This window comes from Vespula vulgaris, chromosome 2 (genome assembly GCF_905475345.1).
Source record: "Vespula vulgaris chromosome 2, iyVesVulg1.1, whole genome shotgun sequence".
Taxonomy (NCBI): Eukaryota; Metazoa; Arthropoda; class Insecta; order Hymenoptera; family Vespidae; genus Vespula; species Vespula vulgaris.
Window position 1 is genome coordinate 11,325,058 of NC_066587.1, and position 14,610 is coordinate 11,339,667.

The following is a 14,610-nucleotide window of genomic DNA, read 5'->3' on the forward strand; positions in this document are numbered from 1 at the left end:
TTTAATTAAATTAAGATTGTTGTTATAATAACGCGAGTTACAAAGACTAAAGTGTGTTTATAAAACGATATTTATTTAACGATTATTTTCTAATCTCGTTAGAAAAGAGGAAATTAAACAAATTTCCATTGAAGCATAAGGAATGTCGTTGAAAAAATTTTTCTTCTAGAAAATAAAACGTTCCTTAGATTCTTTTGCATAGTCACGAGTGCACCTTTACACGGTGTATCTTCGTTGCGAAACGCCGTAAAGGTGGTTTCCTTTTTTCTACCCCCGCAGTGCGCGCGAGCATGTACTCGAGCACATAAAGTCAAGTATGGCCGCACCTGATAGACAACTCGTAGCAGCCACACGGCTAGTACCGCCAGTGATAATACTCGACTCGCGAGAAAACGAGCCGAGGGTCAGAGGCTGTGCCAGCCCCCATGGGGAAAAGAAAACGAGAGAAGGAAGAGAATATCACGAGTAGAATTCATCTATCCTTTACGATCCTGTTTCTCGTTAGAGTGAAACAGAAAAAAGATCTTTTTCTTTCTTTCTTTTTCCTTTTCTCTCTTTTTGTTTTAACTTTCCCTTTTATCATTTTTATCATTATTTGTATATTTTTCTTTCAAATTTTTCGAACACTCATATGTTCTTATAATTATTCTGTTCTACGATCAATGGATTGTTTCGTTCAATTTATTATATATTTCTTCGTATTTGTCGATTTTTTATTTTCTTTTTAGTTTAATAGAGAGAAAGAGAGAGAGAGAGAGAGAGAGAGAGAGAGAGAGAAGTTTCAGGAACAAACGGAAGCTCTAAGCGACGACATCCAAGTAACTCAGGACAATCGAGAGTTCGTTAGAGAAGCATTGTAAGGATCGTATCGGTTGTTCGCAAGAAACTCTGCGTCCTATGTCAACAAGCTTTAAGCCTCTTCTTCTTTTTGATTCTCTTTCCATCTTTTTTTCTTCTCTCTCTCTCTCTCTCTCTCTCTCTCTTTCTTTCTCTCTCGTACAACCTCTCATGCAAATCTTTAGCGTGCGTTGACGTAACTTCATCCCACGCCGTTTTCTCGAACCTCGTACGCTCTGTAATTCATGTATTTTCATTGAAAAACTATCGCGAGGCGTTATGCTAATACGAGTCGAGGTATTATTCGCGTCCGTATGTCACTGACCACCTACCCGCACCAAGTATGTCTGAATAATACATATTCTCTCTCTCTCTCTCTCTCTTTCTCTCTCTCTCTCTCTCTCTCTCTCTCTCTCTCTCTCTCTCTCTCTCTCTCTCTCTCTCTCTCTCTCTCTCTTTCAATCGCGAGCATACACGTATCGGGGGTGTTGGCATGAGAGAAAGAGAGGGATTCATACGTTCTCCTCGTCTCATCGTGCATATATATTATATATATGTATATGTAATATATATACATATATATATATATGTATATGTAATATATATACATATATATATATATATATGTATATGTATATATCTATGTATCTATTTATGTACGTATGTATGTATGTATGTATGTATGTATATATGCATATGATATGTATATATATATATATATATATATATATATATATATATATATATATGTATATGATATGTATATGTATATGTATATGTATATATATGTATATATAAACAGGCGTGGATATACGAGGTATTACGAGACTGGACGATATTAAATTATAATTCACTGCACGCTCTACCGCGTTACCTCATACTTTCCTTCGCTATTTATAAGCCGATCCCTCGAAACCTTCCTATTTGCCATATCAGTGATGGCTTCGAACCGACTATTCATTTTATCAATCTTCTCTTTCTAATTTATTTCAAAGAAAATTATCTTCTATATCCGAGAAACATTTTCTTATAAATTTCAATCATAAAGAAATAACTTCGAAACGTTATTTTTTCCTATTTTTATATCTAATTTGATATATGATAAATTAGTTTATCCAGAATCGATAAGAACAATTGAACGTACTCAAGCGTCACTTGAACCTTTTACTTTTGCGACCCAAACTCTTAAGCTTTTCACCGTTTCAACCGCCACTACCACCCACAAGCATCTGTTACTCTCTTTCCGTGGGCTTAGGCTAAATCACCACCAGCAGTGTGCCTACCACGATATATTCGTATATACGTAGATAACTATATGCCCACAGTTAGACGTAGGTAAATAAGAGAAGGAATGGCGAACTCGTACGTGGTTAGATCTTAGCTCGAGAGAATCTCGACGATTTCGTAACCAGCGCTTTCTAGGAGGTCCATACACACAAAAAGAGAGAGAGAGAGAGAGAAACAGTATTTTAAATTACAATTACTTCGTCTTTCCTTCGCGACCTTCTCTTTTGTCATATTGAGAAATCATAAAGTACATATTCAAGTGATTCTCGTTTATTATAAAAATTGTTCTAAACTCGTAGTTTAAATTTCTTTAGATTTTGTCTATCATTACAAAAAAAAAATAAATAAATAAAAACAATCCTGTCCACTATTTAAAAAAAATAAAAAACGAACAAATCGTGTCTCGATCGTTTTATAAATTTATTATATACAATTTATATATATATATTATAATAATATTATATATAATTTATATATTAATTTATTATATATAATTTTTTACAAATCTTTTCATTTATTATTTACTCACCAGGATATCCTTCCGGTATGACAATTTCCGGTCCAACCTTGACATCATGACGATAACGATGCATAAGTAAAGTTGCCGTTACCCTGAGAGATCTTTGCTGCTGTTTGTAAAGTAAAATTGGTCGTCCACCGGCACCTTCAACCCTGACAACCCTCGGTAGCGAGAATCTATCAAGGAAATCGCGCAAAGGCATAAAACCTCCAGCGGAACCAGCAGCTTCCGCGGTGGCTTCTCGAGAACTTGGTAAGGAATCATCACCGGTACCAGTGGCCTCTCCGCTTGACAAAGTTGAAAATTCTCCGCTCGACGACATCTTCTTTTTCTTCTTAATCGTTTCTCTTCTTCTTCTTCCTAAAAAAAAAAGAAAAAAAAACAATGAAAATAAGTAAGATCCAATATTCGTAATTATTACACAAATGTGATCGTTTAATTTTATCATTTTTTTTAATTATTGATCCTAATTATCTTTATCAAGTAAATATCATGTGAATTGATCGTTCTTATCGAGTATAAATTTTATTCGATCATTATTATCAATTGACATAATAATAATAATAATAATAATAATAAAAGTAATAATAATAATAATAATAATAATAATAATAATAATAATAATAATAATAATAATAATAATAATAATAATAATAATAACAATCATCATCATCATCAGTTGAACGTTCTCGTAATAGCAATAGGCAATAATAGTTGTATGTAATCTAATAGACATTTCGTAACTAATGGAACCAAGTTGAAACTTGGAACGTTATTATAGCTTGTGCGTAATATTAGGGAAAGTGAAGAAAATCAAAGGAAATGAGAGTGTGAAAGGAGAACTGGAGAATTAGAGAATACAGAAGAAAAGACGGAAAGAGACGCGGGTTAGTTCCCTGCGAGCCATCAGTTAAACACCCCCGCATGTTTCTCTCTTTCACGTGTTACGGAATTCGTCGTTCTACGAAGCGTAGCAGCCTTGACAGTGATTCGCCAGCGGCGTAAAAGCGTATGAGTTAACGAGTGATCATGCTTCGGCTTTGGTTGACGATGCTTGCCGGCACTACTGCCAGGATGATGATGATGATGATGATGATGATGATGATGATGATGATGATGATGATGATGATGATGATGATGATGACGACGACGATGATGGTGATGATAGTGATGATGATGATAAGAGTGATAATAACAACGAAAGATGATAGTGATGATGATGATGAATTTACGATGATGATTATTACCACTGAACTACGCACTGATCTTTGCCTCTCGGCTCTTTAAACATCTCGTTTCGTTGATGTATCATGAGGAAGTTAAATAGGAAAGTGTTCGGAAGTAAGTATGATATGATGATAAGAATATAAGATTTAAGAAACGTTGATTGAAATGACAGATAATGAAAGTATAACATTTCAAGCTAATATATTCGATCATATTAAACATCTTGAATCTCTTATAACGTACATTTAACTCGTAACTCACAATTTTGTTTTTCTTGTATTTATGTTTTAAAAAGTAAAACGAGATAAAAGAAAAAAAGATATATTTTTATACGATAAAAAGAAAAAGCCGGTCATCCAACATCAACGTTTACAAGAATCTCTATATCCTTCTCTCTTTGAGTTAAAGCATATTGACAATTAATAAATAACCAACACTCAAGGCTACAGAATCACATAGGTATTCCCAAGAGCTAGTTGCATAGCGGACGGGTAGACGTTCTTCTCTAGTGGATTTATTTCCGTGTTATTATAGGCCGATTCTGTTCGTCCATATAATCCACGAGTTTGCGAGATATTATTTACATATTCTCACAAGCGATCAGAGAATACATAATGTGTTCTCTCTAATACACATATACATACATATATACATACATATATACATATATATAGCTACTCTCTTTCCCTCTCTCTCTCTCTCTCTCTCTCTTTATCTCTCTCTTTCTTTCTTTCTTTCTCTCTTTCTTTCTTTCTTCCTTTCTTCTTTCTTCTTTCTTCTTTCTTCTTTCTTCTTTCTTCTTTCTTTTTCTTTTTCTTTCATAGTGACTTGCACCTGTAACGTTTCCCGGACCACGACGCGTTCATGGCAATATTACGGACATTGCATACGAATGACGAGAATTAATATTCCACATATGTAAGATATGATGCGTGGAGACTCTCGGGCATTATCCACGGTCCTGGTCATGAATACACATGAGTTAGAAAAAGAAAGATAGATAGATAGAGAAAGAAAGAAAGATATAGAGAGAGAAAGAGAAAGAGAGAAAGAAAGAGAAAGAGAAAGAGACTACCGTGTTTTTCTTTCTTTTTTCTTCGCCCTGCCTTTCCATCTCTTTTCCTCTCATAGGCAAAACGAACCTTACCTATTCCCAAGGTGACTCCTTTGCGATAAAATGTTTTCACCAGAGAACGCGACGTTAATTTCCATGTAATAGAGATTTAATTGCACCATAAAAGTACGCCAAGCGAACACTCGCGCGACCTTTTTCCCCTCGTTTCCTTCCTTTTTTTTTTATTTGCTTTTTTTCCTTCTTCCTTTTCCTCTGTTTTTTTTTTCTTTTTTCCTTTTCTTTTAAACGCAAGATCGAACGTATTGTGAGATTTTTTAACAGTATCACAATTTTTATTTTCATTTTTCGAATTTCCCCAATGACACATCTCTAATCTCTTCTTTTGATTTGTTATTATCTTTCTTTATTACTTTTTTTTTATTATCTTTTTTTATTTAATTTATTATTATTTATTATTATTATTCTTTTGATTTATCATGATTGTTTTATGTATTATTTTTTTTTTATTTAATTTATTATTCGTTATTATTATTCTTTTGATTTATTATTATATTTAATCGACGTATACGTTGGGACCGAACCAACCTTTTTTCAGTAAATTTCTAAATATAGTATATATTTTACGGTTTTGACCGATCGTTTTCTATTTCGTGATAATTCATGTTTTTCTATTCTTTGATAAGAATCTACAAAATTTTTAATGAATTCCGTAGGAATATTTAAGTATATTTAAATTTGAAATTCTATAAAATATTTCGAAATGCCTTTATAATATCGAATTTGAATGAACGAGACAGACGAATGCGATTAGAAACGTACGGTTCACTTCACTTAAAATGAAAAAAAAAGCATATTTTCCTTCTTTTCTTAGATAAATCTTCTTTTCTTAGATATTGTCGAAGAGCCTCGACGTTCATAGAATTCCACGACTTTCGTCCTTTCTCCGCTCGCGGTGAATAATCCGAGTTAAATCGAGGTTCTCTGGTCGTCGAGAACGAGAGTGGAATCGAGTCGATTCTAAATCTATCTTTCTGGCCCTTTAAACGTGTCCTTGGTGCCTCTTTCGAAGAAAAACAAAAAAAAAAGAAATTAAAACAGTTCTGTTCGTCAATTCTCGAAGCGAACTAATTCTTGATCTAACGAATGAAACAAATAAATCGAGGGATCGATTAAATCACGATATTTCTTAAAGATCGTTTATAATTCATTTCTTGACAATTTTTTTCAAAGAATAGTTCGCCGAACAAAAATCGAAGATGGACGTATATAAAGCGATTAATCGAATCGAAGGTCTTGTCAACGAATTGAGACGATGCAAAAATTAAGAGAAAGAAATAAAAAATGAAAAAAAGCCAACTAAAATAAAAGATTGAAAGAGAACAATACAGGAAAGAAAATTAAAGAATCGAGAAGAGAAAAAAAAGATCAATAAGATAAGAGAAGCAATTCTTTCGTTTCAATTCGTAGAGGGCGCTCGGTATAGATCGAGCAAAAGTGAAAGTTCAGATTTAGCAATTTACTTCGGAGTCGAGCAATCGCGTTAATCTCGGATACGCTTTATGTTTTCCGTGCAACATTATTTTACACGTTCCGCCGCGCCTCGCTTTTACATAAATCCTGATTTACGAAGAGTACGAAATGCTCGAGCGAATTTAATGAAGAGAGTTAGGGCGCATGGGCGCGAGCGTCCGCGTGCATATAAGTTTTAACGAAGTGTTTTTCTTGCCTTTTGCGTATCTCTTTGTTAACGTAATTAGTTGAAAATGATAAAAACTCTTTCTCTCTTTCTCTCTCTCTCTCTCTCTCTTTTTCTCTGTCTGTACATATACGTACGTATATATAGAAATATATTCCTTGTTTATTTATCGTCTCAGTAATTTGCAAGTTCGCTCCTTTTTCTTATAAAAGAAGGGAGAAAGGAAACTATCGATGAGACGCGCTCGGTATTTCGATTATCGCGCGTTCGATTGGAGCGTTTCGTCACGCGGCCATTTCGAACGGATTAACCTTTCGCGCGTGTGCTCGCGAGCTCGTTCGTTGGTTCGCATTCACTCGAAGAAACGCTCGACACTTCGTCAATCATTTTCGATGACCGTACCGGTCATTTCCTTTTCGATTTTTACTTCTCCCCTTCTTCTCCTCGTCCTTCTTCTTGTTCTTCTTTTTCTTCTTCTTTTTCTTCTCTTCCTCTTTCTTTTTATCGTCGTTCATCGTTTACAGTCCCGTAGAGCAAAAACTAAAACGTAAAGTACATACTAGCAGAGAAGAGAAGACGTATCTCAAGAGCGATTAGAAAATCGATTAGACACGTAGAATCATGCTCGAGTCATAAAACGCTCGGACTCAACCCCTTAAAAAAGTCTGACCTTGGAAGGATATTAAATATACCGTTAACAAATTATCGCATTTTATTGTTATATAGAAAAAGAGAGATAGGGAGAGAGAGAGAGAGAGAGAGAGAGAGAGAGAGAGAGAGAACAAGATTTTTCGTTATGGTAACGCTCGTAAAGATGTGATCGAGCGTAAAAATTGATAGAAAACATATTCTGATCGTTTGCGCATTCAACAGGTGACTAGAAGTTATTATGTGAGTATTTATGTGTTTGTATGCGTTCTCACAGATACTTACTTATGTATCTATCTTACGTATGTGATACGAGGGACGAAAGACGATCCGTATCCGGATTAAATTGCGGTATTTATTACGTAACAAACGATTTCGAAGTGGTAGAGCGAGATTCGACCTGCGCAAGAATTCTTCCATTATCGTTTAACTTTGCGCGGCCATGCACGTGTGCAGGAACGACTAGATCGAAGGGAACGATCGTGAAATCGTTGTTTCGTAACGCGATACGGAACGATCCTGCTAAACGTCACATCGTTCGATGCACGATAAAATGACGCGCACGACGTTAGAGAAAGATACGCGTATTATATAGGGGTGTGTGTGTGTGTGTGTGTGTGTGTGAGTATATATGTATACATGTATGTATGTAAGTAGGTGTATAGGGATATATGGGTATATAGATATATAGGTGGCACCCACCTCGATCCTCGAGGATCTCCTTCCTTCCTTTCTTCTCTTCTTCTCCTTCTTCCTCCTCTTCCTTCCTTCCTTTTGCTTGCTTCTTTCTCCCTTCAACGATTGCCGATCAAACACACGAATCCCCACTCGCACAAACTAGTAAACTCATAGACGGGGAGGAGTGCACGGAAACGAGGCGGCACCATCTTTCCTTCTCTTCGAATCCTTCTTTGGTGTGACTTGGAACTTTCACTCGATTAATCGTACGAATAAAAAAAAAAAAAAAGAAGAGAGAGAAAAAAGAGAAGAGAAAAAAGAAGAGAGACAACGACGAGGAACCTCAAAAAGATAGAGAAAGGGAATAGGATGATTCGTGATTATAAGAAGAAGAAAGAAAAAAGAAAACGAAAAGAAATATAATAAAAAGGAGTGGGACAGACAGATACGAACGAACGAATTAACGAATGAGAAGAAGAAGAAGAAGAAATAGAAGAAAAGAAATATATAAACGATTTTACATGAACGATCGTTTCTTCTTTCGACTCGAATCTCCAAGATGTCGATGGAGATAGATCGAACGATCGAACGATCGATCGATCGATCGAACGAAATCAAAAGAGACGAGGAAGAAAGCCGACACGATATACGGATACGGCGACGCTTCGAACGGGATCGCGCGACTAAAGCTTGGAAACGCGTCGAGGACGCGGCACTACGTGCCAACCAGGATCCCCACTTCGTGCCGCTTCAAATAAACTGTATCGCGCAGACTCAGCTTCTCTCTATATCGCTCGCTCTCTCCTTCGTCCGTTCGCTTTGCCGACTGTGTCTTTACTCGCCTCTTGCTGGTTACCTCTTGCCTCTTGCCTCTTACCTAGCTCGGCTTCTCCACCTTTTCTTTCTCCCGCCTGTTTCCGTCCTCCGTTCTCGGCCTTCGTACGCGACGATCCTCCACCTCGTGTCTCATTCTAATTTTATTTTTCCTTTTTTTTTTCTTTTTTTTTTCTTTTTTTTTCTTATTTCTCTTTCTTTTTCTTTTCTACCTCTCTTCGCTTATTCTCTCGTTCTCTTTTTGTTTTCATTTTTCTTCCTTTTTTCCCTCTTCTGTTTTTTCGGTACTTTTTTTTTCTTTTCTTTTCTTTTTTTTTTTGCCTTGCTTTTTTTGTCCTCTTCGTTTATTTCTTCTTTCTTCTTTGTTATTTTTTCTGTTTTGTTTTCATGTTTACTGCTTCTTTTCTTTTCTTTTTTTTTTCTTTTTCTTTCTCTACTCGTCTCCTTTGTGAACATATTAAGGATACTAATTTGTAATTTTATTTGTTTAATGATATTCTCATATTATAACGTTAATTGACACTTTGTTCGATCAATCGCGTTACGTTTCGTTGAAATCAACGGACGTTAGGTACTGAGAAAATTACATTTAATTTAGATCTATTATATCGTATATAACGAGTATCGTAAATAATGAATATTTGTTTTTACCAACGAGTGGGAAGATCTCGAGCGACTATCACCTCGTTAATAGCATTACACGTAATCATTTCATTCAACAACGCTAGAATATATCCGTGAGTTTTATGTTCTTAAATACCGAGAATTGAAAAAACAGAAGGACTTGATTAGATCTTTCCAGGAGGAAAACGAAGTTTATATGAAATTTTATCGTCGATAAAATACCAACATATATGTAACTGATAACATTTCTTGTTACTCCATATTTTTTTTCTTTCCTTTTTTTCTTTCTCTTCAAATTTATTATCGTTTAGGTATATTATCCTTTTTTATAAAACGAGCATACCGTGTAATATCTCTGAAGGAACGGTATGGCTATTAATTAACATTAACTACTTGGAATCCGAAGAAATCGGAAGACAAGGTTCCGCGTGTATTCGCAAGGCCGCGAACATTTAAAGAGCATGATCTTCCGCGAAGAACAAGAAGAATCGGTGGAGAGACGCGTGCCTCTTATAACCGTGTAAGTACGTTACATATGTACAGTTAGAAAAAGGAACGTGGAAGCTAAGCGAACTGTGAGTGTTAGAACGAACGAGGGGAGAAATTTAAAAAGGAAAATAACTCTCGAGAACGGGCGGTGGAACTTTTGATAGTGTGTGAAAGAATAGATTCCATTGTCATATATATATGTATATATATATATATACACACACACACCCATATAGCGGTCTATCGAGAAATTCGTGGAAAGTAGCACGCCATATGTGCGAAAGGCATATGGCGAATTAGCAACGAACAAACCTCTAACTTATCGTTTATCATCATCGATACATCGGTCATCGACTTTTCTGACATATTTCAAAATATGCCAGAAACCATTCGAAGTAATCATAGGTCGTTTATTATACGAGTTTGTCTCATGCTTAGGAAGAGAACGTTTCGAATAATTGATCTAATCAATATTCCTAAGAAAATTCTTTATTCGATGGTTAACCTGAAATTTTTTATTGGTCGGTCCACGATAGATAGATCGTGATGTATCACTCAGCTGCAAAAATAATTTTCGAAAGAAATGTTTCGTTATTATTTCATAGAATAAATCGTTGTTGTCGTAAGTCAGCACGGTTTCTCAAAGTGAAAATAATTGATTTGAACAATATTCTTAATCAAAATGTTTCTTCGATAATTCAGACGAGTTGTACGCACGAAAGATAAATAGATGAAGATTATTGTTACACCGTTTGAAAAATATTTCGAAAGAAATTCTTCACTCGATAAAGAATAAAAATATCATAGTTGTCCTTCACCAGTCGGTTTCAAGGAATGATCTTTTAAGAATGTAAACAATATTACTAATCAAACTTCGTACTCGATAATTTACGTAACTAACAACAATTAGAAAGATTCACGTGACTCACGCGACACATATCGCAAAAAAATGTTTCGAAAGAAGTTCTTTCATTCATATGGATATGTACGTACATATATTCGACAAGAGAAATTCTAGTTGTCACCTTAAAGTCAGTTGAAATCATAGCAGATAAAAGAAAGACAAGCCTTCGATGGTACGTCGTCAAAGACGCACTTTCACATTCTTAAAGTTTTGTACGAGAACATATACATACACGTACATCCCGATAATTATCCCGGAACGTAAGAATATTAATGTCAGTGTTTAGACGCGAAATGTCTCTTGCGAGTGTCATTGTCTCCTTCGTAATTGCCAACTCGGAGAACGATCATTGACTCGTAGAGACGTTGATTGTACCGAGAAGAAACGTCGTAATCGAGCTTTCCTTTCTTTCCAAACGTCCATCTTCGTCGTCGCTCGTTTGGTCCATCCTTTTCTTTCCACATCGGAGACCCACCCATGTCGACTTGCTTCTCGTTTGATTTTATTCCTATGTTAGAAATCAACGAGAGAAAGAGAAATAGAAGGAGAAAGAGAGAGAGAGAGAGAGAGAGAGAGAGAAAAGATAAAAAGAGACCGAACGAACGTGAATAAGTACTTACTTCGTCCTGAAGAATATTTTGCAGGAAAGCACCGTTTATTATACTCGCGTTCATGGTAAGAAGAAATAAACATCGACGATTTAATTTCCAAAGGTCAAGCTCCTCATAGCGTGTCCGGTACACGGAAGCATATCGCGTATCGTTGGAAGACGGATGACCTTAGGTAGGTTTCAGACCTTTGCTCTTAAACACCGGCCGAACGTTACCAGCATCCAGCCACCTATCTTATCCTAAGCTTCTTCTCTTAGTAAGCTGTCCATTCCATGAGATAGATAAAAATTCTAATCCTTCTTTTTATCTGTTTTTCTTTTTTAATTATTATTATTATTATTATTATTGTTATTGACACAAGAAAAATTCGATTACAATTCTTATAAGTTTAATTTATTGTATAATTAAAGTCGGTAGCATCACTTAAGTTATATAAGAAGAGTTATTAGATACTATACTTAGAGAATATTCGATACTTATAGTTTTCTTATTAAGTAAGCTATGCTTCCAAGCGACAATAATCCGCGTTTATCGCTACATCTCTGTACTGGTAATAGGCGAGATCGTAGGTCTAAAGAAAGAGAGAGAGAGAAAGAGAGAAAGAGAGATAGAAATATGGAAAGAGAAAGAAAGAGAAAGAGAGTTCGTAGAAAAGAGAAGAAACGTGCGACGCGATATGCTTTGCTATTCCTTCGTCTACCTTCTTCGATCATTCATCTTGATGACCGTGTGACCCGTCAAACACGTTAAAGATTTTCGAAAAATTTATTGAGATAATAGAAATATTCTCGTTCTATTCACAAATCGATCGAAGTGAATTTTCAATTTTCGTTAAGATAAAACTCCTTGCAAAATGATTAAAGTATACTAAAAAAAAAATAAAAATAAAAAAGAAAGAGAAAGTAAGACGTAATAATTATTAGGTTTCTTTTGAAGTAATCCTGTCTCTCTCTCTCTCTCTCTCTCTCTCTCTCTCTCTTTCTCTCTTTCTCTCTCTTATTTTTTGAATAAAAGACCTTCGTCCAGATTACGATGGTCGAATGTTACGTCATATTACCACGTTACAAGCAAAATCATTCTCCTCCCTCGGAACTCGCACTTATTGTGGTGAGATAATACCACAATTACGAGGATTCTGTCCCTGTATATTTCTTACACCGACTGAGAAAAGCCACGATCACTGATTTTACCTTCGCGAAAAAGAACCACGAAGAATCTCTCTAAAAGAGAGATGATATCTCCAAAAGTGTCAAGATCTCGTAGGCGTGGGAGTTGCGAGAATAACGTAAGTTTTGTAAATCGAAGCCAAGGTTATTTCTTCAAGAAAACGCACTCAACGATCACAGTAATAATAATTTATTACACGTCGACTTACTGAGTGTTCTAATTTAATCGAGTCACGTCGAATACTTTCTACATTCGCTGATAATTTCATGTATTCGAGAAGGATTTCTTTTTCATATTTTTTCTTTTTTTTTTCTTTTTATTATTTTTAAGGAATGTCTATTGTATTATTATATTTAATTTTTTTTTTTTACAGACAATGTTTCAAACAAGCTCTAATATTGTACAATCCAAGATTTTTTTAATTAAAAAAATCTTTTCTTGTTTTTAATCGTTTTTTATTTTTAACGAACGTCCAGTAAATTGTTTGTTATATGTAATTTTGTTTACAGAGAATTTATAATGAATTTGAATATTTTATGAAGTAGAAAACATTTCGTAAAATTTCGTTTAACAGCTGATATTTTAGTATCGCTCAAGCAAACTTCAGGAGATATCAGATATTCGAAAAAAATTCCTTTTCTTTTTTACTTCTTTTTTTAATTATTTTTAGCAACATTTCAATAAAAATTATTATATTTAATTTTCGTTTTACAGGCAACATCTGTAACAAACTTTAATATCATATACACTTCGTATATTCGTTGATAAATTTAATAATGTTTTATTAAGTATTTCCTGTTTTTTAATTCCTTTTATTCTTTTTACTTTTAACAAACATCCAGCAAATTATTATATCTAATTTTGTTAAAGTAATTTTAATAGAGAATTTTAAATGAACTTTAATATTTTATTAAGTAGAACAGATTTCACAAGATTTCCTTTAGCAGCTGGTATTTTAGTGTTACTCGAACAAGATTTCGTTTAACAGCTGGTATTTTAGTGTCACTTGAGCAAACTCCCTTTCGTTCTTTCGTCTCAGGTATAACACGTGGCACTATTCGCTTTGTTAGTGCGTAGGCACGAATAGACGACTAAAGCACGCGTGCCGAAACGTGCGTCTTTCCACAACGATCGAGATATGCGCTAAACTCGCGTGAGTCGGTCGTTACAGGTAGTAAGTATTTACTTATGTACGAACTCTTATTCACTTTTAACCCTGCACATCGAACTATATATATAACTTCGAGAATTATACCTCGAAAATTGCGAAATATATTACGTATGTATATATATACACGTGTGTGTATATATATTATATATTAATATAATATATCTTAATCGGTAAATTTAACATTTATACGATCTATAATCGAAATAGCGACATACTTATTAATATATTATATTTATTATATATTATATATAATATTATATAATATATAATATATATTATATTAATAAATATTGATATTATATTTTAATATAATTAATTTTATTAATATAATATTAGTAAATACAATATTATATAATATATATATATAATATATATTATATTAATAAATACAATATTATATAATATATTATATTATATATTATATATATTTTATATATATATACATGAATATACACATATATGTGTATGTTTGTCTATATTACGTATGCGCTACGTATATACAATGTTGTGTGTATGCGTGTGTGTACGAGAATGCGAGAAATCAATCTCTCAATGGCAACTCATTCTGCTTTTCGATAGATGCGCTCGAGATAAACTCGTCAAGCCATTTATATTCTCAACTCACTTTCGCTCGATGATTTCTTTTACTCCTTCTTATTTAACATCTCGATTCTTATCTCTTTCTCGGCGTTCGAGCGCGACGCGAAATCGATAGTAAGGAGAAAAAATAATATAATATCGCGTACGAGGTGAGAAATTTTTTCTTCATTTATTCCTTTTCTTTCTTCTGTTTTTCTTTTTTCTTTTTCCTTTTTGTTTTCTTTTTATCTTTTTCCTTTTTT

The 14,610-nt window shown here is 34.2% G+C and overlaps 1 protein-coding gene across 2 annotated transcripts in view; it reads right to left on the minus strand.

Moving 5' to 3' along the window:
• Window positions 1–8,908, minus strand: part of LOC127073056 (uncharacterized) — a 31,866-nt gene extending 22,958 nt beyond the window's left edge. The window contains exons 1-2 of one of the 2 annotated variants that reach the window (XM_051014073.1): window positions 7,993–8,908; window positions 2,654–3,004 (exon numbers count right to left, since the gene is read on the minus strand). In XM_051014073.1, coding sequence (XP_050870030.1) covers window positions 2,654–2,966 — 313 coding nt within the window. In that variant the 5' untranslated portion in view covers window positions 2,967–3,004; window positions 7,993–8,908. The remainder of the gene's footprint in view (window positions 1–2,653; window positions 3,005–7,992) is intronic. The other variant, XM_051014072.1, reaches the window with a different exon arrangement.
• Between the last annotated feature and the right edge of the window lie 5,702 nt (window positions 8,909–14,610).